This window comes from Podarcis vaucheri (assembly GCF_965113315.1).
Source record: "Podarcis vaucheri genome assembly, chromosome: 7".
NCBI classification, from domain to species: Eukaryota; Metazoa; Chordata; class Lepidosauria; order Squamata; family Lacertidae; genus Podarcis; species Podarcis vaucheri.
Genome location: NC_138765.1, coordinates 1,752,607 through 1,777,636, shown reverse-complemented (window position 1 = coordinate 1,777,636; position 25,030 = coordinate 1,752,607). Strand labels below are relative to the sequence as shown.

The following is a 25,030-nucleotide window of genomic DNA, read 5'->3' as shown; positions in this document are numbered from 1 at the left end:
GAGAGCAGAAAGCGGAGAAGAAGCGCGCTGCAAAATGTAGCAACAGCGGATACAATGTTTCCTCCTGTTTCCTTGTTTCTTGCAAGACAGAAACAGAGGAGGGCGATCCAGGGCTCCCCTCCCTCCCTCCCTAGCAGAAGGTCCTTTGCCCCCCAGCTTCGCCCCAGGAGGCAGCCCATACCCCAGACAGTAATCCGGATCCTTCCAGAGGAGAAGCGCAGGAAAGCCTCGCGACTGGGGGGAAGTGTGAATCCCGTTCTTGCTCTTTGGGGAAGCAGCTCCTTCCAAGGCGGGGGGAGCTGGGATGAGGGGCGGGGGGGGCGACACTTTCTCCTTTCTGCATGACAACCACTCCTCTTTTGTGAGGAGGACATGACGTTTTGTTTTTTTTTAAAAAATAATTTTTATTAACAGGTCAATCAAATCACATTAGTTCCAAATCACATCAGTTCCAAATTACATAGCCAAATGTTTAAATTTTTGTTAGGGGTACCCATGCTTCAAGCTTCCAACGGGATCCAAGAGATAATGAAGATTTGGTGATGGTGGGAGGGATGCATTGTGGGAAAATCCCTTTCACCCTTGCTGGGGGTTCTTCCTCTTTGCACCTTTCAACCTTCCTTGCAACAAACAAAGATCAGGTCTGCTGGCCGCTATTTTCCTTCTTCAGCTTGGCTGGAGTCTCCTCCTTTTGCTGACTGGAGGTAGGGGGGGCGGTGTGAGGCCCCTTAAACCCGATTATTTTCTTTAACCCTCTTGCTCCTGCTTCCCTTTTCAAGGGAGGGAACAGCTGAGAAGCCAGCCCAGAGGGTCACCCACATACGACCTCCCTGCTTTGCAGAGGGAGGGGGGAGGAGCCCGGCTCGCCAAGGGTTAAAAGGAACTGAGCTGGATTCCTAGAGAGGACAGGAAATAAGGGGGGAGGACGAGGCCCCCTCCCGCCCCCCCCTTTTCTCTCTTCCAGGGGGAGGTTTTCGTCTCCTTTGCAGGAGCTGCGTCGGTGGCACCTTTGGGATCTTGTAAGTCTCCTCTCTCTTCCCCATAGGGCGCAGGGGGGAGAAGGGGGCAAGTCCCAGGGCTGCCGGGGAGGGGGCGGGGGGGGAGTTAAAATTAAGTCTGCTGCAACTGGACAGTGCCAATCCTGGATGTGTTGCATTTGTGACCATTATGCTCGTTTGCCTTGGCTGGATGAAATATATAATTGCCTCTGATCTATTTTTTGGGAATCCTGCAACGTGTTTGAATTTTTACTCTGCTAACTATGTGTGAGAGTTCTGCTCTGGATCAATATCCAGTAGAATTTAAATGACATAAATCGATATTCAATGAGGAGGGGCAGACCCATGGATTGGAGAAAAAGGTGGGATAAATACAGTACCAATCAAAAGAGGGAGCCCAGCCATTAGGGGCCAGTTTCGGAGCCGTCTTCCACGGCAGTTCCACCCAGAGGACTTGCAACCACCCCATGGGATCCAGAGCAGGAAGCCCCATGGCCACATCCTCTCTGTGCCAAAGGCTGGAGCTTCAAGTGGGCACTGCCAGTCCCCGGGGGCCACCTGAGGGACCAGGTGGATGCCAAAGAAGCTCCAAGCAAGTGGGGCTGGGGGGGGGGGTTGAGCTATGTAACACCTTCACCATCATCATCATCCCCATCCCATTTTCACCCTCCATTCCCAAGGCAGATTACAACATTAAAACACAATACTGAAAAGAACTTCAAGCCACGTACAATCACAGAATGAAGGGCACTCCTGCTTTTCTTGCTTTCGAGAGCTGTCCTTTGGTCAGGTCAGGATCTGGTCCTCAGAACAAAGGAAAAAGGGACCCCACCCCAGTAGTCTTTCTTGAGAACAGGGGAGATTCCACGTTCTGGAAAAGGAGAGAGGCGCTGGAAAGAAATGTGCCCTGGCATTTGGGGGGGGGAGGGCCCCCCACTCTTGCCTTGAGTCCAAACTATACTTGGTACAAATGACTCACTTGTCAATTCTGACTTCATTCTTTCTCTTTTAAAAAAGAAACTCTGAGTCTGGGCTGTGATTCTTGCAAATACTTCTCCATGCTTGCCCAGAGAACCCTTTTCTCCTCCTTACTGTGTATCAATTTTATATCAGAAAAATGTATTTGCTTTTTAGGATTTGCCAAAACCTCTCAGTAGGACAGGCAGAACTTGGCAGAAGACGTAGGGACTCCTTCCAATCTCCTGGAGGTGTCCAGAGAACAGAGATGGATGAGCAAGGCTCAGCTGGCCATGAAGCAGGAAGAGGCCTTGCAAGCCACCATGGGAGCAGTGGGGGATTCTGGGAAAACTCTGTGAAGAAGGAACTGGGTGAGGAGGACACCCCTTGCTCAGAGGTGCAGAGCCAGCAGCTCAGGCAGTTCTGCTACCAGGAGACCAAAGGACCCCGAGAGGTTTGCAGCCAACTCTACCACCTTTGCCATCAATGGCTGAAGCCAGAAAGGCACACGAAAGCTGAGATGCTGGACTTGGTGATCTTGGAGCAGTTCCTGGCTGTCCTTCCTCTGGAGATGGAGAACTGGGTGAGGGAATGCGGAGCAGAGACCAGTTCCCAGGCGGTGGCCCTGGCCGAAGGTTTCCTCCTGAGTCAGGCAGAGGAGAGGAAGCAGGCAGAGCATCAGGTGAGAGAGACTTTCTTCTGGATACTCCCAAGGGGCTCCAAAGAGGAGGGAGAGTATTCCCAAATCATCTCCTAATGGCCCATCCTTTTTTGGAAAGCATCCAATGAATGATATCAGACATCCCTAAAGTTTTTGTGTCCTAAGCCATTCTATTTCTAATCTACTTTTTTTGAATCCTTGTTGCTCTTTCAGGGGAAGGATCTGTTAGCAGAAATGGGTCCGGATTCCTCTGAGGCAGAGAATACTCCCTTGGACTCCAGAGACAGGCCTCTGGGTAAGGAGGAAGGAGTTCTTTCTTTGTTTGGTCACAAGTTGCGGATTCTGAAGCTAATCTGTGAATTCTTCTCATCTTTGGGGGGAGGTCACAGGGGACCAAGAGCCCGGGGTGTGTGTATTTTTGCACAACTAGTATGTCAGATGGGTGCAAACGTTCACATTTACGTGGCAACTCCTACTTGTTTGAAGGCGCAGCTGTAGTTTTCCTTCGGAGTGAAGCATGCGCTCTTGGCTTCTCACTTACCTTCTTCTCTCGCAGGAGACGGAACGAGGCCAGCAAGAGCTGCTTGTCCATCTTTTCTTGGTGGCGGAGGGGAAGCTGCCCCTGTGGACCCAGAGCAGGTAGGAGGAAGGAGCCATGTGGGGAGAGAGGATGTCATGGACTGGGGGACACAGAGGAATGGTGGGAGGAACCGCCAAGGAACGAAGGCTCAGGGCCAGGGGAGGGGTGGGGGGACGATGATGAGAGGTTAGAGGGAGAAAAGGAGACTGGGAGGAAAAGGTGTCGGCAGCTGAAGAAGGAACAAGTCTTAGTGAGCAGATGGAGTCTTGTGGCAGAGAGCAATCCAGACACAGAGGCAGAAGTGGAGGCAGGGGAGTGAGATGTGGGAGATCAAGAGGCAGAGAGGAATCCAGCTGGTGAAGAAGATTAAGGGTCTCCTAGTCCTCTTGTGACAAGCTCTCCTCCCTGCTGGTGCTCCACAACCCAGAGAGCAATGAATACAATAATCTTTATTGTCATTGTCCCATGCAGAACAATTAAATTGAAAAAATCTACACCAGTCATTCAGAAACCAACAAGCCTGCTATCCCAGCCTGATTAACCCCCTAAAAACTCTGATACCCCATAATTAAATACAATAGACTCCCACAGAGACTACCTTACATTGCGTTTAAAACCAAAATTGCATTTGGATAGAAACTGTTTCTCAGGCAGCTACTCCTAGTCTTTATAACCCTGTACCTTCTTCCAGAAGGCAGAAGCTGAAAGAGATCATTTCCGGGGTGCGCACTATCCGGCGCTATCTCTACATCTTTCTTGTGACACCTGGAAGCGTAGATTTGATCCAAGGTGGGAAGAGTGCACCCAATTATTCTTTCCGCAGTCTTTACAACCCTGGACAGCATTGAAGCTGGAGGAGCCGCCTCAGATTGCCTGGGAGAGCCCTGGAGAGGGGGGGACCCCATCAGTCGCACAATGGGGGTTTCCCCCTCTCATCCCCCTGTCGTTTCCCCCCTGCACACTTTGAAGTTGTCTATAGGGCTTCAGGAGGGTCCTCCCCACCCGGCAAGAACAGCACAGAGGGACAGAAGAAATTGGATCCTTCCATGTGGCAAACGGGAATGTTTCCATAATGAAATGTGCAGAGAAGGAATCCCATTAAAACGTAATATCAATTAAGAGGCAGAAGACAACAGATGAAAGTGTAACTCTTGACCTTGATATTGTCTAAGAGGACAACCTTTTTCTTTTAGGGTCCAGTGTGCTTCGAAGATGTAGCTGTCCATTTCACTGATGAGGAGTGGCTGTTGCTGGATCCTGACCAGAGAGCTCTCCATAAGGAAGTCATGGAGGAGAATCGTGGGATCTTGGACTCTCTCGGTAAGGCTTCCTCTTGGATCATCCTATCTGTTTTGTAATTCAAGACATCTCTCTATGTGACAAACCTCTGATATTTTGATGGGGCTCAACAGCGCCACCCACAGCACCTGGGATGTTAACAGTCCCACAGCAAACCTTGGATAGATGGCTATTGATTGTTTTCCCTGTGTATTTTCTTCCTCCAGTTCTGCCTTTTCAAAGCATGAAACTCAGCCAGATGGCTGGCATATAAATAATAAACCCATCATCATCATCATCTTGCCTCCCCCCATATTTTTTCCAGAGTCCTCTAAACTGCCGAGACCTTCTTAAATATAGGCTTCAAAGTGATTCAGGAAGTTGAAGTGGCTTCTGTCAGATGTTTTGCCCTTGGCTGACTAAAGAGAGGAGTGACACTGGAGATGGCACAGATCCCATGATTGGGCCAAACAAAATCCGTCCCAAAAAATAAGCAGGCTTTTTTAATCTCAGGCAGTGAACCCTGGAGGAAGACCTCACATCTAACTCCCTTCAGTTCTTTCCCTGTCACAAGCATTAATTAGCACTTCTCCATAATTTGGGGCTCCATTGCTTCCTGAGGCTCTAATCTGTTTGTCACTTAGTTGCAGGTGATGAAGAATTGGAGAAGGAGAATGAGGGAAACCACGACAAAAGTCGAACAGTGGGGATGTCATATCCATATTCAGAGTGCGGAGAGATCTTCAGTCAGAACTCCCATTCCACTTCAAATCAAAGAAATCCCCTTGAGAATAAACGCCATCAGTGCTTGGAATGTGGAAAAAGCTTCATTCACAGAGGCCTTCTCAGTGTCCATCACAGAATTCACACAGGGGAGAAGCCATATCAGTGCTCAGAATGTGGAAAAAGATTCACTCAGAGTGCCCATCTCACAACCCATCAGAGAATTCATACAGGTGAGAAACGCTATCAGTGCTTAGAATGTGGAAAGAGATTAATTGACAGACGCCAGCTCACTGTCCATCACAGAATTCATACAGGGGAGAAACCCTATCAGTGCTTGGAATGTGGAAAGAGATTCATTGACAGACGCCAGCTCACGGTCCATTACAGAATTCATACAGGGGAGAAACCCTACCAGTGCTTGGAATGTGGAAAGAAATTCACTCAGAGAGCTAATCTCACAACCCATCACAGAATTCATACAGGGGAGAGACGTTATCAGTGCTCAGAATGTGGAAAGGGCTTCATTGACAGACGCCAGCTCACTGTCCATCACAGAATTCATACAGGGGAGAAACCCTATCAGTGCGTGGAATGTGGAAAGAGCTTCACTGATAGACGCACGCTCACTGACCATCAGAGAATTCATTCGGGGGAGAAGCCATATCAATGCTTGGAATGTGGAAAGAAATTCACCCGGCGCACCCAACTCACAACCCATCACAGAATTCATCAGGGGATAAACCCTATCAGTGCTCAGAATGTGGAAAGAGCTTCATTGACAGAAGCCAGCTCACTGTCCATCAAAGAATTCATGCAGGAGACAAACCCTATCATTGCTTGGAATGTGGAAAGAGATTCATTGCAAAGGCCAAACTCACAATCCATCAGAGAATTCACAGTGGGGGGAAACGATTTCAGTGCTTGGAATGTGGAAGGAGCTTCAGTCACAGAGCCCGTCTCGCTTCCCATCAATGAACTCACATTGGGGGCAATCTATAGTAGTGGCTGTATACAGATTTAAATTTAGGAGACTTTAGTTCATGGGCTAAAGCCTCAGCGCCTAGGGCTTGCCGATCGAGAGGTCGGCGGTTCGAATCCCCGCGGCGGGGTGCGCTCCCGCTGCTCGGTCCCAGCGCCTGCCCACCTAGCAGTTCGAAAGCACCCCCGGGGGCAAGTAGATAAATAGGTACCGCTTACCAGCGGGAAGGTAAACGGCGTTCCGTGTGCGGCTCTGGCTCACCAGAGCAGCGTTGTCACGCTGGCCACGTGACCCGGAAGTGTCTTCGGACAGCGCTGGCCCCCGGCCAATAGATGTGAGATGGGCGCACAAACCCCAGAGTCTGTCAAGACTGGCCCGTTCGGGCAGGGGTACCTTTACCTTTACCTTTAGTTCATGTGAGGAGAGGATTGCAGCCAGGTTCTTTGCCACATCTGGTGCCCAATAGGAATTCCTACTACGTACCCAGAGCTGTGACTTGCAAGTCCTTGGCCAAGGTGTTTAATACCTTCTTCACAGTGTCCTTTCTCTTGGCAGATCAAGATGGGCAGATGACAGCAAAGGTTGCAAGGTTTTTAGCTGGGGCAATTAGAATAAGATCCACCATTTGACTATTTACTCAATACCCTTAGAAGTATTTTATATAACTGACTTTTTATTTTTATTTTTTGTATATCATATTGTTGTTTTATTGCTATGGCCGGTGGCTAACCCAAATTAAGATTTATTCATTCCTTCAATAGCTTCTTCACACCATGCCTGGGGAGGGGGATAACAGTGATTGGGTGACAATGATGAGGTTGCTGTCCTTGCTGAACTTTCCTAGGAAGGACTTGGTGTAAAAAATGTGATAGTTCATTGAATATAAGATATTAATTTTGATTTTGTACGAAGTGTCCTAGTATGAATTGCATTTAGCCTTTTTGATAGAATGCATTAGGCTTGATTTTTGTATCCCTGCATTTTGTAAAGCTGTGATGTGTATGTTTCCTACTGCTTCCATCCTTATCAGACCCTAGAAGGGCAGATGATGTTTTGGGAAAGAGGTCTGTGTTGAGCTAGCATCCATGTGAGATCTGGCATCTCTCCTCAAAGGCCTTTGACATGTTTTGGTAGCAGGGAAATAAGATAGGGGATAGAAATGTCAACAGTCCCATGGAAGTCCTGGTTGCCATGGTGTCAAAGTGAGACATTTGAGACCCAAATGACCTGGGCACTCTGGGACACCTCAAGGTAATATCCACATTAAGCCACGCATCCCATGATCTGAGACCTTTCTTGATGCAAGTGGAAGAGTGTTGTGGCATTTTATGAATCTTTGTGTGCTGTGTATATAAACTTTCTTCTAATGTGCCTCCTGGCAGCCTTTTCGAACTATCCGTTCTGCTGAACAACTGGTTAGGAAGGCTGTTCTATTTGAATAAACTGGGTCCCTGCAAGATGTTGAGATTGCTCTCATTCTCTTGGTTCTGAGCTTGTTTCAGGTGTTCCCTTGCCTAGGTAATGGACAGGTGATATGGAAACAAATTCTGATCCCACGAGCAATTCACAGACTTTTTATTTTTCTTTCCTCTGTGAGAAGCCTAAGTCAAGGATTCCCTTTCTGCTGTCCTCCTTTGATCATTCACAATGGGCCAAGAGGAAAGAATTGTCTCCACGAGGAAGCAGAGTTCTTGGTCCATCGTGCGCCAAAGGGTGTTGGGAGCAAGAGCAGGACAAGTTTGCTTGCTTCAGGGCAAGCTCCCCTTCTTCATTTACGAAGTTGAGCAGTTAAGCAAACACTCTACTCCTTGCACAAGTGTGTACATACAGACACACAGAGAGAAGCATATTCAAAGCAACAATTGATGTGAAGGGTTGAAATTGCTGTAAAAATATGTTGGTGGTTCGGGAGACCTTAGCAGGCTCCTCAATGGTCAGAAGCGAAGCGAAGGCACTTATACAATGGTCGTTTATTCTGTTGCAACCAGGTATACAAGCTGCAAGAGGAGCAGGAAGAGGAACCCCAATGCAAGGCAAGTCTGGGTTTCTTACACCCCTTGGATTGTGGGGGGTCCTAAATGCCATGGATCCCTCATTTTGCAAGATTAGGGGAGTTGCAATGGCGTGGGGTGCAAGAAGGTGGAAGGGTTGCAAGTGAATTCATTTCCCCAACCCACAGAGACCCCGTGGAAAATTATCTTTAGTGACATGACCATCAATTTCTTAGAATAACAATAGGGCTGGAGATGGCATGGGAACTTCTCTAATCCAAGTTCGAGCTCTTTCTTTGCGGGAGGAAGCGGATCTGTCCCTCCTAGCGCCTTCAAAGACAGAAGAAAGGAGAGAAAGGAAGAGCTAAGGGCAGGAAGGGGTTTAGAAAGGGAATAGCACCTTGCTGCATTTCTTCAATAAAATGTTGCATCCCAGGTACAAAGTTCCCATTCTCATTTCCGTCGCTGATTGTAAATTGGGAGAAGCAAGGTTACATAGTGACATCTACAGGATACCAGAGAAATAAAGTTTCTACACAGGGATACAAAAGGTTATACACAAATTTATCTAGAGGTTCTAGGCGTCACAAGAAGAGTTACTTTGTTTTGGAAAGAAGCAAAAGGCTTCATTAGGAAGGAAAAAATAAGAGAGCAAGGCTGAATGAAATGGGGGCGGGGGGGGGAGCCTCCCTCGACCTCCGAGTAAAGGTCGCATTGCCTGATTTCTCGCTCGAGGGTCCCAATCCTTTCAAGGTGCAGTTTACACCAAAGTCAAGCCAGGCTGGTGTCTTCTTGCAGAGCCCCCCCCCCCCCACTCTGGGTCTTTCGTGCTCCTCCTGCTTCTGTTTCCAGGGGAAGGGAGAGCTCAGAAGCCGGTCCAGGGGGTCCCCCAAAGAAGACCCTCTAGGGTACTTTCCCAGAGGATGGGGTGCCGCGGGGGAGCGCGCGAAGCTCGGCCCCGATCCAGGCTCCCCAGCGCAGGACCGTCTTGCCGGGCACGCGCGCCTCCTGCTCGTCGACCTGGGCGGGCGCGCGCCTGAGGCTGCTGCTGCGAGGCATCCCCTGGCCGGGCTCTGCGTGTGCTCAGAGGCGCGCGCGCGCTGCAGGGCAGAGGGAGTCCCCAGCCCTGCCTTGGGGGTGGCGGAGTCGGCTGGGGAGCCGCTGCCAGCCAGGTCCCCTTGCTGGCGAGGACGGAGCCCCAGCACCCCCCCCCCGGCTACCGCCTCCTCCAGCTCGCTGGGGCTGCGCTTTTCGAGAAGCCAGCCGGGAGGGTGCCCCCAAAAAGACCCCCCTGGATGTATGCAATGCATGTGATTCCAGAGAGAGAGAGAGAGAGAGAGAGAGAGAGAGAGAGCTTGGTTTGCTCCACCTTGCAAGAGTTAAAAGGAACTGAGCTGCATTCCTAGAGAGGACAGGAAATAAGGGGGGGGGACGAGCAATAGCCCCTCCCACCTCCCAAGGTTCCTCCTTGCAAGGGGGTGACTTTTATTTCCTCTGCAAGAGCTGTCTAGGTAGCCCCTTCTGTCATCTGGTGAGTTTCCTCTCTTTTTTGCCCTAGGGTGCATTGGGGAGAAGGGGGGCGGGGTGTCCCAGGGCTGCAGGGGACGGATCCGTGGGGACTCTGCTCAGCTCCTGCAAGGGGATCCCCAAGCCAGGGCTAAGAGGTTCTGCCCCCCTTCTCTCTGCAAAGCCAGGGAGGCTGCAAGTAACAGGAGGTCTGCAACTCTTCTCTTGCTCCTTTGGGGAGGGGTCACTGAGTCAGGAAGAAAAGGGCCTGCAAAGGAACCCTGATGGGATTGAGGAATCAGCCACGTTCCTTAGCCCAGGTGGCAGCCAGATGGAAACATCTGGAGGCAGAAATAAAAACTTGACCTCTGTGCTAAACAAAGTCCTTCCATCTCGCAGTGCACAGTTAGACCCATGGAACTCCCTGCCACAGGAGGAAGAGATGGCTTGAGAAGAGGATGAGGCCCATTCAGGGAGGAGCAGAGGGCTAGCGATGGCTCCAGGCCCCCAAGTGGGAGTCAGCCATGCTTCTGAAGGGGGAGAGAGTTGCCCTCAGAACAAAGACAGAAGTCTGCCTTACGAATATGGGAATATAGTGCTTGAACTCCGAGTCTGGGCTGTGATTCAGACTCATCCATGCTGGCCCAGGGAACATTTCTCTTCTCCTGACTGTGTATCAATCTGGGAGTAAAAGAATGCATTTGCTTTACAGGATTCTCTGGCACCTCTCAGTAGGACAGGCAGAACTTGGCAGAAGAGCTAGGGACTCCTTCCGATCTCCTGGGAACAGAGATGGATGAGCAAGACTCAGCTGGCCCTGAAGCAGGAAGAGGCCTTGCAACCCACCATGAGAGCAGTGGGGGATTCTGGGAAAACACTGTGAAGAAGGAACTGGGTGAGGAGGACACCCCTTGCTCAGAGGTGCAGAGCCAGCAGCTCAGGCAGTTCTCCTCCCAGGAGGCCAAAGGACCCCGAAAGCTTTGCAGCGAGTTCTACCATCTTGACCATCAGTGGCTGAAGCCAGAAAGGCACACGAAAGCTGAGATGTTGGACCTGGTGATCTTGGAGCAGTTCCTGGCTGTCCTTCCTCTGGAGATGGAGATCTGGGTGAGGGAATGCGGAGCGGAGACCAGTTCCCAGGCGGTGGCCCTGGCCGAAGGTTTCCTCCTGAGTCAGGCAGAGGAGAGGAAGCAGGCAGAGCAGCAGGTGAGAGAGACTTTCCTCTGGATACTCCCAAGGGCATGTGTTAGCAAACTAAGGCCCGGGGGCCAGATCTGGCCCAATCACCTTTCCAATCCAGCCCATGGATGGTCCAGGAATCAGAGTGTTTTTATATGAGTAGAATGTGTCCTTTTATTTAAAATGCATCTCTGGGTTATTTGTGGGGCATAGGAATTAGTTCATTTCCCCCCAAAAAATATAGTCTAGCCCCCCACAAGTTTGGAGGGACAGTGGACCAGCTCCCTGCTGAAAGGGTTTGCTGATCCCTGCCCAAGGGGCTCAAAAAATGAGGGAGAGTATCCCAAAATTCTCTACTAATTTGCCCATCCTTTTTTGGAAAGCATCCAAGGAATGATATTGGATAGCCCTAAAGTGTTTGCGTCTGCTGCTCCTTTTCTAATCCTTCTCTCCACTCTCTCTTGAATCCTTGTTGCTCTTTCAGGGGAAGGATCTGTTAGCAGAAAAGGGTCCGGATTCCTCTGAGGCAGAGAAGACTCCATTGGACTCCAGAGAGAGGCCTCTGGGTAAGGAGGAAGGAGTTTCGTCACATTTTGTGGATTCTGAAGCTAATCTGTGAATTCTTCTCATCTTTGGGGGGAGGTCACAGGGGACCAAGAGCCCGGGGTGTGTGTATTTTTGCACTCTAGTATGTGAAATGGGTACAAACGTCCACATTTAGGTGGCAACCCCTACTTGTTTGAAGTCGCACCTGTAGTTTTCCTTCGGAGTGAAGCATGCGCTCTTGGCTTCCCACTTACCTTCTTCTCTCGCAGGAGACGCAACGAGGCCAGCAAGACCTGCTTGTCCATCTTTTCTTGGTGGCGGAGGGGAAGCTGCCCCTGTGGACCCAGAGCAGGTAGGAGGAAGGGGCCATGTGGGGAGAGAGGATGTCATGGACTGGGGGACACAGAGGAAGGGTGGGAGGAACCACCAAGGAACGAAGGCTCAGGGCCAGGGGAGGGGTGGGGGGACGATGATGAGAGGTTAGAGGGAGAAAAGGAGACCGGGAGGAGAAGGTGTCGGTAGCTGAAGAAGGAACAAGTCTTAGTGAGCAGATGGAGTCTGTGGCAGAGAGCACTCCAGACACAGAGGCAGAAGCGGAGGCAGGGGAGTGAGATGTGGGAGACCAAGAGGCAGAGAGGAATCCAGCTGGTGAAGAAGATTAAGGGTCTCCTAGTCCTCTTGTGACAAGCTCTCCTCCCTGCTGGTACTCCACAACCCAGAGAGCAATGAATACAATAATCTTTATTGTCATTGTCCCATACAGAACAATGAGGGCCAGGGAAGGGGTTTGGGGATAATGATGAGAAAAGGAAGGAGACTGGGAGGAGAAGGTGTCAGAAGCTGGAGAGGGAAGAGGGCCTAGTGACCCGGGGGAGTCTGTGGCAGAGAGCAGCCCAGACCCAGAGGCAGAAGCGGAAGCAGGGGATGGGAGGAGAGAGGCAGAGAGGGCTCTGGTTGTTGTACAGGCATGGGAGACTCCCTACCCTCCTGTGACAAGCTCTCCTCCCTGCTTGTCTCCCGCAACTCGGAGAGCCAAGAAGCAGGAGGAGCAGTCTCAGATTGCAAGGGAAGAGCCCAGGAGAGGAGGGGAGTTTGGCAGTTGGGGGAAGGCAGGGACCTTCAGCCCCTGAAACACCTTCATGGAGGCAAGACCTACAAGAAGTGTTCCTGGGCTCATTAGGCTTCTTCTAATAAAGAATGAACTTCACCTACAGTGGGTAAGGCAGCGGGTTGGGGCAGCCAGAGTTGCTCGGGGTGCAAACGATGAAACACCATTCAGTGAGGTTTATGTGCTGAGAACAAGGAAGTGCCACCTCACCTTCTGAAGGTCACTAATTTTATTTATTAACTATTGAGGTTTTATTTCTAGATTGAAGGCTAAAACAGACTGTCAGAAGGCACGGGTGGTTGCTCACGAGTAACCAGGCAGGACTCCGACCTGTCTTTTACAGGTTTTATTTAGGTGCAAAACTATTTACAGTGCAGAGCCCCAATGCTCATGTCTGCCTCAATCGCTGGCAGAATCTGGGAGTGCTTGTTTCCTGGACCTTCCCCAGCATAAAAGCCTCGTTACGCCCAGCCTTTTCCTTCCCCCTCTGCGCAGGTGACGGAAGGGGCATGCTTGACCAGGAGCGGTGCTGAGGCTCCCAGCAGCATCCTCTGGTCCTTTCACCTCTTCCCCAGTGGAGGTGGGGCTTTCCTCATCACCTGAAGAGGAACTGCTTCGCAAGATTTTCGGAGGCTCCCTGTAACACAACTGCCCCTCTGTTTCCTGCCCCTGTTCCGATGGCAGTTCCCTGACATAGACTTCTGGCCAGGCTTCACGTCCTCATTCACACAATGGGGCTTTCCCCCCTCTCCTCACATGCCCCCCTGTGACCTTGAAGTTTGCTGGGGGGCACCTGGAGGTCTCTCTCTCCCCCCACCCCCCAGAACCAAAAACAGGGAGAGGAGAGAAGGGATCCTTCCATGTGGCAAACAGGAAAACCATGATCTGGAGAAGACCAGGTTCTTTATGTTCATCATTAAAATAAACAATAAAAGGATTCCATTAATAATAAATTTAATAATAATAATTTTTATTTATATCCCGCCCTCCCCAGCCAAAGCCAGGCTCAGGGCGGCTAACAACAATAAAATAGTGCAACATTCTAAAAACATTTCATTATAAAAATTAATTAAAAACAAATTGATGGCAACCATAAGCTTAAGTTCTGTAAAGATTGCCAAAGGAGGGAGTCAGGCTGCGCCCTGACCAAAGGCCTGGTGGAACAGCTCTGTCTTGCAGGCCCTGTGGAAAGATGTCAAATCCCGCAGGACCCTAGTCTCTTGTGACAGAGCGTTCCACCAGATCGGGGCCACGGCCGAAAAAGCCCTGGCTCTAGTTGAGGCCAGCCTAACCTCTCTGTGGCCTGGAACCTTCAGGATGTTTTTGCTTGAAGACCGTAAGTTCCTCTGTGGGACATACCAGGAGAGGCGGTCCTGTAGGTACGAGGGTCCCAGGCCATATAGGGCTTTAAAGGTTAAAACCAGCACCTTAAACCTGATCCTGTACTCCACCGGGAGCCAGTGCAGCTGGTATAGCACCAGGTGAATGTGATCCCACAGCGAGGACACCGTAAGGAGTCTCACTGTGGCATTCTGCACCCGCTGGAGTTTCTGGGTCAGTCTCAAGGGCAGCCCCACGTAGAGTGAGTTACAATAATCCAGTCTGGAGGTGACCGTCGCATGGATCACAGTGGCTAGGTCAGGGCGAGAGAGGTAAGGGGCCAACTGCTTAGCTTGGCGGAGATGGAAAAATGCCGCCTTTGTTATAGCTGTAATCTGCTCCTCCATAGAGAGGGAGGTGTCGAAGATTACACCCAAACTCTTAACGGACGGTGCTGGCACTAATTCCACCCCCGCAAGAGATGGGAGTTGCCCCCTCAATCCCATATCGTCCCGTCCCAGCCAGAGGACTTCTGTCTTTGAAGGATTCAACTTCAACCGGCTCCCACGTAACCATCCAGCCACAGCTTCCAAACATCTGGTCAGTGTGTCTGGGGCCGAGTCAGGATGGCCATCCATCAACAGATAGAGTTGGGTGTCATCAGCATACTGATGGCAGCCCAGCCCAAAACTCCGGACAAGCTGGGCGAGGGGACACATAAAGATGTTAAAAAGCATCGGGGAGAGTATTGCACCCTGAGGCACTCCACACACCAAGGAGTGGCGGGATGACAGTTCCCCCCCAAGCGCCACCCTCTGTCCCCGACCAGAGAGAAACGAGTTCAGCCATTGAAGGACTGTGCCCTGGATCCCCACGTCAGCAAGGCAGTGGTCCAGGAGTTTGTGATTGACCATGTTGAAGGCTGCTGACAGGTCTAGAAGAATCAGCAGCCCCGACCTGCCTCGATCCAGCTGCCTGCGGAGATCATCTGTTAGGGCGACCAGAGCCATCTCAGTCCCATGACCAGTGCAGAAGCTGGACTGGAATGGACCCAGAGCCGATGTTTCATCCAGACACCTGCCAAGCTGTTCAGCAACCGCTCTCTCAATCACCTAACCCAGGAATGGAAAATATTAAGACATTAAAATATGCACCCATAATCAAAATGTGCAGAAAAACAAACCCATTAAAACAGAACAGCAATTAAGAGGCAGAAAACAACAGAGTAAAGTGTAACAGATCACCTTTATTAGGTCTAAGAGGACAGCCTTTTTCTTTTTCTGTTAGCGTCCAGTGTGCTTTGAAGATGTAGCTGTCTATATCACAGATGAGGAGTGGGCGTTGCTGGATCCTGACCAGAGAGCTCTGCATCAGGAGGTCATGGAGGAGATTTGTGGGATCTTGGACTCTCTCGGTAAGGCTCCCTATTGGATCATCTTATCTGCTTTGTAATTCAATCTCTCTATGTGACAAACCTCTGATATTTCGATGGGGCTCAACAGCGCCACCCACAGCACCTGGGATGTTAACACTCCCACAGCAAACCTTGGATGGATGGCTAATGATGGTTTCCCCTGTGAATATTCTTCCTTCTATTCTGCCTTTGTGAAACATGGACAGGGCCTCTGAACTGCCCAGGTCTTCTTAAATGTAGGCTTCAGATTGGTTTGGGAAGTAGAAGTGGGTTCTGTCAGGGTTTTTGTTTCTGTTCTTGCTTCTTTCTGTCTTTGGTTGACCAAAGGTAGGATTGGCATTGGAGTTGGCAAAGTTTCCGTGATCTAATAAAATCCATCCCAGAAAGCAGCCAGGCTTTTTGAATCTCAGGCAGCGAACCTGTAGGAAGACCTCCCATCTTCTCAGTCATGCCAGCTAAAAGTAAAGGAAAATGACTCCTGGACTGTTAAGTCCAGTCAAAGGCAACTATGGGGTGTGGCGCTCATCTCACTTTCAGGCCGAGGGAACTGGCGTTTGTCCACAGACAGCTTTCCGGGTCATGTGGCAAGCAGGACTAAACCACTTCTGGTGCAACAGAACACCATGATGGAAGCTGTGGACCCACCCACCCCCCATTCAGATGTCAAGGACACAAATATTAGAAGACTGAAGGCAGCCCAGTATCAGGAAGTTTTTTATTCTTGATGTTTTACTATGCTTTTGTATATGCTCTAAGCTGCCCAGAGTGACTGGGGAAAGCCAGCCAGATGGGTGGGGTGTAAATAATAATGTTACTATTACTATTATTATATAATTCCCTTCAGTTCTTTCTCTGTCACAAGCATTAATTGGCATTACTCCATTAGTTGGGGCTGCATTTATTCCTGAGGCTCTAATCTGTTTGTCTCTCAGTTGCAGGTGGTGATGAATTGGAAATGAAGAGTGAGGGAGACCACAACGAAATCCGCACAGTGGAGGAGCCATATCCATATTTAGACTGCGGAGAGAGCTTCAGTCAGAGCTCCCATTCCACTTTCCATCAAATTAATCCCATCTGGAAAAATACCTATCAGTGCTTAGAATGTGGAAAGAGCTTCAGTCGAAAGGACAGTTTCACTTTCCATCAAAGAAATCATACAGGGGAAAAACCATATCGGTGCTTGGAATGTGGAAAGAGCTTCAGTCGAAAGGACCTTTTCACTAGACATCAGAGAATTCATACAGGGGAGACACCATATCATTGCTTGGAATGTGGAAAGAGCTTCAGTCAAAAAGGCCAGCTCACTGTCCATCAAAGAATTCATACAGGGGAGAAACCCTACCAGTGCTTGGAATGTGGAAAGAAATTTACTCAGAGGACCCATCTCACTGTCCATCAGAGAATTCATACAGGGGAGAAACCCTATCAGTGCTTGGAATGTGGAAAGAGCTTCATTGAAAGACGCCAGCTGAATGACCATCAGAGAATTCATTCGGGGGAGAAACCATATCAATGCTTGGAATGTGGAAAGAGATTCATTGAAAGACCCCAGCTCACTGACCATCAGAGAATTCATACAGGGGAGAAACCCCATCTGTGCTTGGAATGTGGAAAGAGCTTCATTAGCAAAAGCAAGTTTACTGTCCATCAGAGAATTCATACAGGGGAAAAACCATATCAATGCTTAGAATGTGGAAAGAGCTTTGCTCAACGACATCACCTCATGGGCCATCAAAGAATTCATACAGGAGAGAAACCCTATCAATGCCAAGAGTGTGACAAGAGCTTCAGTCGGAAGGACAGTTTCACTTTCCATCTGCAAATTCATACAGGGGAGAAACCATATCAGTGTTTGGAATGTGGAAAGAGCTTCAGTCGCAGCAGCCAACTCAATCCCCATCACAGAATTCATAGTGGGGAGAAACCCTATCAGTGCTCAGAATGTGGAAAGAGCTTCAGAACCAAAAGCCAGGTCACCGTCCATCAAAGAATTCACAGAGGGGAGGAATCCTTTGAGTGCCAAGTGTGTGGCAAGAACTTCAGAAGAAAGGACATTTTCACTTCCCATCTGCAAATTCATAGAGGGGAGATACCTTATCAGTGGACAGAGCTTCAATCCGAGTGCATGTCTCACTTTCCATCATATAATTCATACAGGGGAGAAACCATATCAGTGCTTGGAATGTGGAAAGAACTTCAGAACCAAAATCCAGCTCACCGTCCATCAAACAATTAATACAAGGGGAGAAACCATATCAGTGGAAAGAGCTTCAATCAGAGTACATCTCCCGCTTTCCATCAAATAATTCATTCAGGAGAAAAGCCCTATCAGTTCTTCGAATGTGGAAAGAACTTCACTCAGAGGGCCCATCTCACTTCCCATTGGATAATTCATACAGGGGAGAAACCGTATCAGTGCTTGGAATATGGAAAGAGATTCACTGAGAAGGCCAAACTCAAGATCCATCAAAAATTCACAGCTGGGGGAAATGATTTCAGTGCTTGGAATAGAATCATAGAATCATAGAGTTGGAAGAGACCACAAGGGCCATCGAGTCCAACCCCCTGCCAAGCAGGAAACACCATCAGAGCACTCCTGACATATGGTTGTCAAGCCTCTGCTTAAAGACCTCCAAAGTAGGAGACTCCACCACACTCCTTGGCAGCAAATGCCACTGTCGAACAGCTCTTACTGTCAGGAAGTTCTTCCTAATGTTTAGGTGGAATCTTCTTTCTTGTAGTTTGGATCCATTGCTACGTGTCCGCTTCTCTGGAGCAGCAGGATACAACCTTTCTCTCTCCTCTATGTGACATCCTTTTATATATTTGAACATGGCTATCATATCGCCCCTTAACGTCCTCTTCTCCAGGCTAAACATGCCCAGCTCCCTTAGCCGTTCCTCATAAGGCATCGTTTCCAGGCCTTTGACCATTTTGGTCGCCCTCCTCTGGACACGTTCCAGTTTGTCAGTGTCCTTCTTGAATTGTGGTGCCCAGAACTGGACACAGTACTCCAGGTGAGGTCTGACCAGAGCAGAATACAGTGGCACTATTACTTCCCTTGAATGTGGAAAGAGCTTCAGTCACAGGGCCTGTCTTGCTTCCCATCAAAGAATTCACATTGGAGGCAAACTGTAGTAGTGGCTCCAGTTACAGATAGGTAGCCGTGTTGGTCTGCCATAGTCAAAATAAAAAAATTCCTTCCAGTAGCACCTTAAAGACCAACTAAGTTAGTTCTTGGTATGAGCTTTCGTGTGCATGCACACTTCTTCAGATACACACAGTGGCTGTATACAGATTTAATTTTAGGAGACTTTAAATAATATGAGGGTGAAGTTTGCAGCCAGGTTCTTTGCCACATCTTGTGCCCAATAGGAATTCCTACTACGTACCCAGAGCTATGACTTGCAAGTTCTTGGCCAAGGTGTTTAATGCCTTCTTCACAGCGTCCTTTCTCTTGGCAGATCAAGATGAGCAGGTGACAGCAAAGGTTGCAAGGTTTTTAGCTGGGGCAATTAGAATAAGATCCACCGTTTGACTATTGACTCAAAACCCTGAAATGTATTTTATATAACTGACTTTTTATTTTTATTCTTTGTATATCGTATTGTTATTTTATTGCTATGGCTGGTGGCTGATGCAAATTAGGATTTATTCATTCCTTTAATAGCTTCTTCACATCATGCCTGGGGAGAGGGATAAGAGTGATTGGGCGACACTGATGAGGTTGCTGTCCATGCTGAGCTTCCATAGGAAGGACTTGGTGTAAAAATTGTGATAGCTGATTGAAGATTAAATATTATAGATTTTGATTTTGTTCGAAGTGTCCAAGTATTAATTGCATTTAACATTTTAGATAGAATGTATTAGGCGTGATTTTTGTATGCCTGCATTTTGTAACCCTCATGCCACCCTCCTGCTCTGTGTAAAGCTGTGATGTGTATATTGCCTACAGCTTCCATCCTTATCTGACCCCAGAAGGGCAGATGATGTTTTGTGAAAGATTCAGTTGAGCTAGAATCAATATGAGACTTCGCGTCTCTCCTCTGAGGTCTTTCACATGCTTTGGGAAAAGAGAACTAAAATAGGGGATCAGAATGTCAAGAGCCCCACTGAGGTCCTGGTTGTAAAGAGAACAGTGCAACATTTTGTTGTTGTTGTTGTTTAGTCGTGCCCGACTCTTCATGACCCCCTGGACCAGAGCATGCCAGGCCCTCCAGTCTTCCACTGCCTCCCACAGTTTGGTCAAACTCATGCTGGTAGCTTCGAGAACACTGTCCAACCATTTTGTCCTCTGTCGTCCCCTTCTCCTTGTGCCCTCCATCTTTCCCAACATCAGGGAGTCTTCTCTTCTCATGAGGAGGCCAAAGTCTGGGAGCCTCAGCTTCAGGATCTGTCCTTCCAGGGAGCACTCAGGGCTGATTTCCTTAAGAATGGATATGTTTGATCTTCTTACAATCCATGGGACTCTCAAGAGTTTCCTCCAGCACTATAATTCAAAAGCATCAATTCTTCGGCGATCAGCCTTCTTTATGGTCCAGCTCTCACTTCCATTCATCACTACTGGGAAAACCATAGCTTGAACTATACAAACCTTTGTTGGCAAGGTGATGTCTCTGCTTTTTAAGATGCTGTCTAGGTTTGTCAATGCTTTTCTCCCAAGAAGCTTTTAATTTCGTGGCTGCTGTCACCATCTGCAGTGATCATGGAGCCCAAGAAAGTAAAATCTCTCACTGCCTCCATTTCTTCCCCTTCTATTTGCCAGGAGGTGATGGGACCAGTGGCCATGATCTTCGTTTTTTTGATGTTGAGCTTCAGACCATATTTTGCGCTCTCCTCTTTCACCCTCATTAAAAGGTTCTTTAATTCCTCCTCTCTTTCTGCCATCAAGGTTGTGTCATCTGCATATCTGAGGTTGTTGATATTTCTTCCGGCAATCTTACTTCCGGCTTGGGATTCATCCAGCCCAGCCTTTCGCATGATGAATTCTGCATATAAGTTAAATAAGCAGGGAGACAATATACAGCCTTGCCGTACTCCTTTCCCAATTTGGAACCAATCAGTTGTTCCATATCCAGTTCTAACTGTAGCTTCTTGTCCCACATAGAGATTTCGCAGGAGACAGATGAGGTGATCAGGCACTCCCATTTCTTTAAGAACTTGCCATAGTTTGCTGTGGTCGACCCAGTCTAAGGCTTTTGCATAGTCAATGAAGCAGGAGTAGATGCCTTTCTGGAACTCTCTAGCTTTCTCCATAATCCAGCGCATGTTTGCAATTTGGTCTCTGGTTCCTCTGCCTCTTCTAAATCCAGCTTGCACTTCTGGGAGTTCTCGGTCCACATACTGCTTGAGCCTTCCTTGTAGAATTTTAAGCATAACCTTGCTAGCATGTGAAATGAGTGCAATTGTGCGGTAGTTGGAGCATTCTTTGGCACTGCCCTTCTTTGGGATTGGGATGTAGACTGATCTTCTCCAATCCTCTGGCCACTGCTGAGTTTTCCAAACTTGCTGGCATATTGAGTGTAGCACCTTAACAGCATCATCTTTTAAAATTTTAAATAGTTCAGCTGGAATATCATCACTTCCACTGGCCTTGTTATTAGCAGTGCTTTCTAAGGCCCATTTGACTTCACTCTCCAGGATGTCTGGCTCAAGGTCAGCAACCACACTACCTGGGGTGTACGAGACATCCATATCTTTCTGGTATAATTCCTCTGTGTATTCTTGCCACCTCTTCTTGATGTCTTCTGCTTCTGTTAGCTCCTTTCCACTTTTGTCTTTTATTATGGTAATCTTGGTACAAAATGTTCCTTTTGTATCTCCAATTTTCTTGAACAGATCTCTGGTTTTTCCCATTCTATTGTTTTCCTCTATTTATTTGCATTGCTCATTTAAGAAGGCTTTCTTGTCTCTCCTTGCTATTTTTTGGAAATCTGCATTCAGTTTCCTGTATCTTTCACAATCTCCCTCGCATTTTGCTTCCCTTCTCTCCCCCGCTATTTGTAAGGCCTCATTGGACAGCCACTTTGCTTTCTTGCATTTCCTTTTCATTGGGATGGTTTTAGTTGCTGCCTCCTGTATAATGTTATGAGCCTCCATCCATAGTTCTTCAGGCACTCTGTCCAGCAAATCTAAATCCTTAAACCTGTTCCTCACTTCCACTGTGTATTCATAAGGGATTTGATTTAGATTGTATCTTACCGGCCCAGTGGTTTTTCCTATTTTCTTCAGTTTAAGCTTGAATTTTGCTATAAGAAGCTGGTGATCTGAGCCACAGTCAGCTCCAGGTCTTGTTTTTGCTGACTGTATAGAGCTTCTCCATCTTTGGCAGAGAATATAATCAAGCTGATTTCGATGCTTTCCATCTGGTGATGTCCATGTGTAGAGTCGTCTCTTATGTTGTTGGAAAAGAGTGTTTGTGATGACAAGCTTGTTTTCTTGGCAGAACTCTATTAGCCTTTGCCCTGCTTCGTTTTGAACTCCAAGGCCAAACTTGCCAGTTGTTCCTTTTATCTCTTGACTCCCTACTTTAGCATTCCAATCCCCTATAATGAGAAGAACACCCTTCTTTGGTGTCATTTCTAGAAGGTATTGTAAGTCTTCATAGAATTGGTCAATTTCAGTTTCTTCAGCACCAGTGGTTGGTGCATAAACTGTTAGGATATTTCCGTTCCACCTTAAAAGGGAGCAGGCTTTGTGAGTCACAGAGTCTGCGTATTTCCTGTTCACAGGAAGTTTATGTTTTCTATTGCTTTCGTTTCTCTCTCTGTGTCAGAGACACTGAAGCTGGCAGTCATGTTTTTCTTTGTTCTGACCAACGCTGAATAAACTTGTAAATAATACTCTCCTGCGTGCATCTTTCGCTGTGCATTATCTGCTGATAGAGCGTGCACCAGTTCTGGAATGTGGCAGGCTATTTCTGGAGCTCGTGTCGCTAATTGCTGATACTGCGTGTCTACGGGAGATCGATGGATGTCCGGAGACGACTTGTGGGGCCATGATGGACTTTGTCTCCCTGGCAGTATCCCAACATAAACTTGGATTACTGTGATGTTAAAAGGTCTGCCTTGGATTCGTATCGAGATCATTCTACCATTTTTGAGATTGCATCCCAGTACAGCTTTTGCCACTCTTTTGTTGACTATGAGGGCCACTCCATTTCTTTTACGGGATTCTTGCCCACAGTAGTAGATATGAACTGAATTTGCCCATTCCCATCCATTTTAGTTACCTGATGCCCAGGATGTCAATATTTATTCTTACCATCTCATTTTTGACCACATCCACATTACCAAGATTCATGGTTCTTACATTCCAGGTTCCTATGCAATATTTTTCTTTACAGCATTGGACTTTCCTTTCGCTTCCAGGCATATCCACAACTGAGTGTCCTTTTGGCTTTGGCCCAGCTGCTTCATCAGCTCTGAATCTACTTGTACTTGTCCTCCGCTCTTCCCCAGTAGCATGTTGGACGCCTTCCGACCTGAGGGGCTCATCTTCCAGCGTCATAACTTTTATATGCCTGTTGTCTTTGTCCATGGAGTTTTCTTGGCAGGGATACTGGAGTGGCTTGCCGGTTCCTACTCCAGGTGGATCACGTTTGGCCAAAACTCTCCACTATGACCTGTCCATCTTGGGTGGCCCTGCACGGCATAGCTCTTAGCTTCTCTGAGTTATTCAAGCCCCTTCGCCACGGCAAGGCAGTGATCCATGAAGGGGCAACATATGAGACCCAAATGACCTGGGCACTCTGGGACCCCCACGGTAATTTCAGAGGAGTCGATATCCACATTGAGCCACGCCTCCCATGACCTGTGACCTTTCTTCATTCAAGTGGAAGAGTGTTGTGGCATTTTATGAGTCTTTGTGTGCTGTGTATATAAGCTTTCTTCTAATATGCCTCCTGGCAGCCTTTTCAAACCAGCCCTTCTGCTGAAGAACTGGATAGCAAGGCTGTCCTATTGCAATAGTTTGAATAAACTGGGTCCCTGCAGGACTCGGAGTTTGCTCTCCTTCTCTTGGTTCCATGTTTTTATTCCAGATGTTCCCTTACATGTGTAACAAACCGCTGGCGTAGAAGCAAATTCTTACCACGCAAGCAGGTAACGTACTTTATTATTTCTATAGCTATAAAATTTGTGCAGTGCCCTTGATCTGAAGATGCCAGGGTGGTTAACGTCATGAGTAGAGAGGTTCACAGAGCTTCCTCTTCCAGAGCCTCCAAGCCGCAAATTAGAATCATAGAATCCTAGAGTTGGAAGAGACCACAAGGGCCATCGAGTCCAACCCCAGATTGGTGGGGCTCCTTGTTTTCTCCTGCTCTGGAGGGTGGCATCCGAACCAGTGGGTTAAAAGATAACAGGAATGGAGATCCTGATTTAAATTCAGAAAGATCTCTTTGACAGTAAGAACAGTTCAAAAGTGGAAGAGACTCCGTCCGAAGGTGGTGGCCTCTTCTTCCTAGGAGGTTTTTAAGCGGAAGTCAGGTGGCCAGCTCTCACTGAGTTGAGATTCCTGCACTGCAGGGGGTTGGACTAGATGCCCTTTGAGGTGCCCATCTTATATTTGGGCATCTGCCTCTTCCTGCCCAAGTGCAGAACTTTACGTATGTCCCTGTTGAAATTCCTTTTGTTAGCTTGTGCCCAGGTCTCCAATATGTTAAGCTCATGCTGAATCCTGATTCTGTCTTTTGTCACATTAGCTACCCCTCCCAGTTTGGTGTCATTGCAACTCTGATGAGCGTCCCCTCACGGATTGTCAAGCAAAGACACCAGCCAGAAATACTGGAGCAAAACAGCAGCCTGTAGGCCTGATCTTTATTTAAAATACGTTGCAACAGGACTTCCACCCACCCCATGGAAGAAGCAGGAAGAAGCCCCAAACAAAGGGATGCTTGTTTTTAAATCCCTTTTCCTATAAACACCTTGGGTGAAGCATCATTCATACATCTTAGATACATCATGCATATGTCACAAACAGGGAGGTGTTTTCTTGGCAGAAACCAGTTCATCCCTCCCTTGCCCTCCACCTCGCACTCATCAAGTGATGCAAAGGAAATATCTACAAGTTCCTGGGTTTCCCTGCCAGGTAATCACACTTCTTTGTCCTGACCAGGACCTACTCCATTCCTGGATGGTCTGCTATTGTCCATGGGACGACTACCTGTCTGGCAGGTGATTATCTCTTTTTCAAGAGGCTGCTGAGTACAAGATCTCAGGTTTCCAGGATTATGGCTGTCTTGTTTCCCAAATTCCCCCTTTGGGAGCCATTTGTTCTCTGAGTAAAATGAAGTTGGAATGGTGTCGATCTGACATAGGGCTGATTTTATATGAAGGTTTTGCTGCATAAGGGAAGGTGAGTACTATGTAAGGTAAAGAGGTAAAGGACCCCTGGACGTTTAAGTCCAGTCAAAGGCGACTATGGGGTTGCAGCGCTCATCCCTCTTTCAGGCCAAGGGAGCTGGCGTTTGTCCACAGACAGCTGTTGTAAGAAAAAACTGCTCCTTTCCCCTTATGGGGTACCCGAGAGCCCACATAAAGTCCTTTTGTAGGTTCCCTATCGGTAAGAGAAAATGACAGAGGCCAACCAGAGAATATTGAGAAGCAAAGCAGCTAGTAAGCCTCATCTTTATTAACTGTGGCAACAGGGTCCTCACTGCCACACGCAGGAGGGACCCCAAACAATGGTGCGCAAGCCCTTATATAGGCATTTGAAATTGCCCAGCCTGGAGCCCACAACCACCCCCCAATATATCATACATACATCACAGAAGAGGCCGACTACAGCA

At 48.2% G+C, this 25,030-nt stretch overlaps 1 protein-coding gene and 1 long non-coding RNA gene across 7 annotated transcripts in view; both read left to right on the top strand.

The window, feature by feature from the left end:
- The window catches only part of LOC309537038, a 29,338-nt gene extending 6,083 nt beyond the window's left edge, over positions 1-23,255 (top strand). The window contains exon 2 of the long non-coding RNA XR_014221780.1: positions 22,960-23,255. This is a non-coding gene — a long non-coding RNA (uncharacterized lncRNA). The remainder of the gene's footprint in view (positions 1-22,959) is intronic.
- Positions 918-17,747, top strand: LOC309536784 (uncharacterized protein; the record flags this gene model as incomplete). 6 transcript variants are annotated; one of them, XM_082231093.1, is made up of 7 exons in its annotated part: positions 921-1,019; positions 2,133-2,179; positions 10,436-10,882; positions 11,340-11,421; positions 11,671-11,753; positions 15,117-15,243; positions 16,176-17,747. In XM_082231093.1, exons 3-7 carry the CDS (start codon positions 10,469-10,471, stop codon positions 17,477-17,479), a joined length of 2,010 nt encoding a protein of 669 aa, XP_082087219.1. In that variant the 5' UTR covers positions 921-1,019; positions 2,133-2,179; positions 10,436-10,468. The 6 variants fall into 6 exon arrangements, with proteins under 6 accessions (XP_082087220.1, XP_082087219.1, XP_082087222.1 ...); XM_082231094.1 differs by lacking the exons at positions 10,436-10,882; positions 11,340-11,421; positions 11,671-11,753; positions 15,117-15,243 and adding exons at positions 2,830-2,911; positions 3,173-3,255; positions 4,390-4,516 and having other exon boundaries at positions 918-1,019; positions 2,133-2,637; XM_082231096.1 differs by lacking the exons at positions 10,436-10,882; positions 11,340-11,421; positions 11,671-11,753; positions 15,117-15,243; positions 16,176-17,747 and adding exons at positions 2,830-2,911; positions 3,173-3,255; positions 4,390-4,516; positions 5,119-6,221 and having other exon boundaries at positions 928-1,019; positions 2,133-2,637.
- Positions 23,256-25,030: the final 1,775 nt, after the last annotated feature.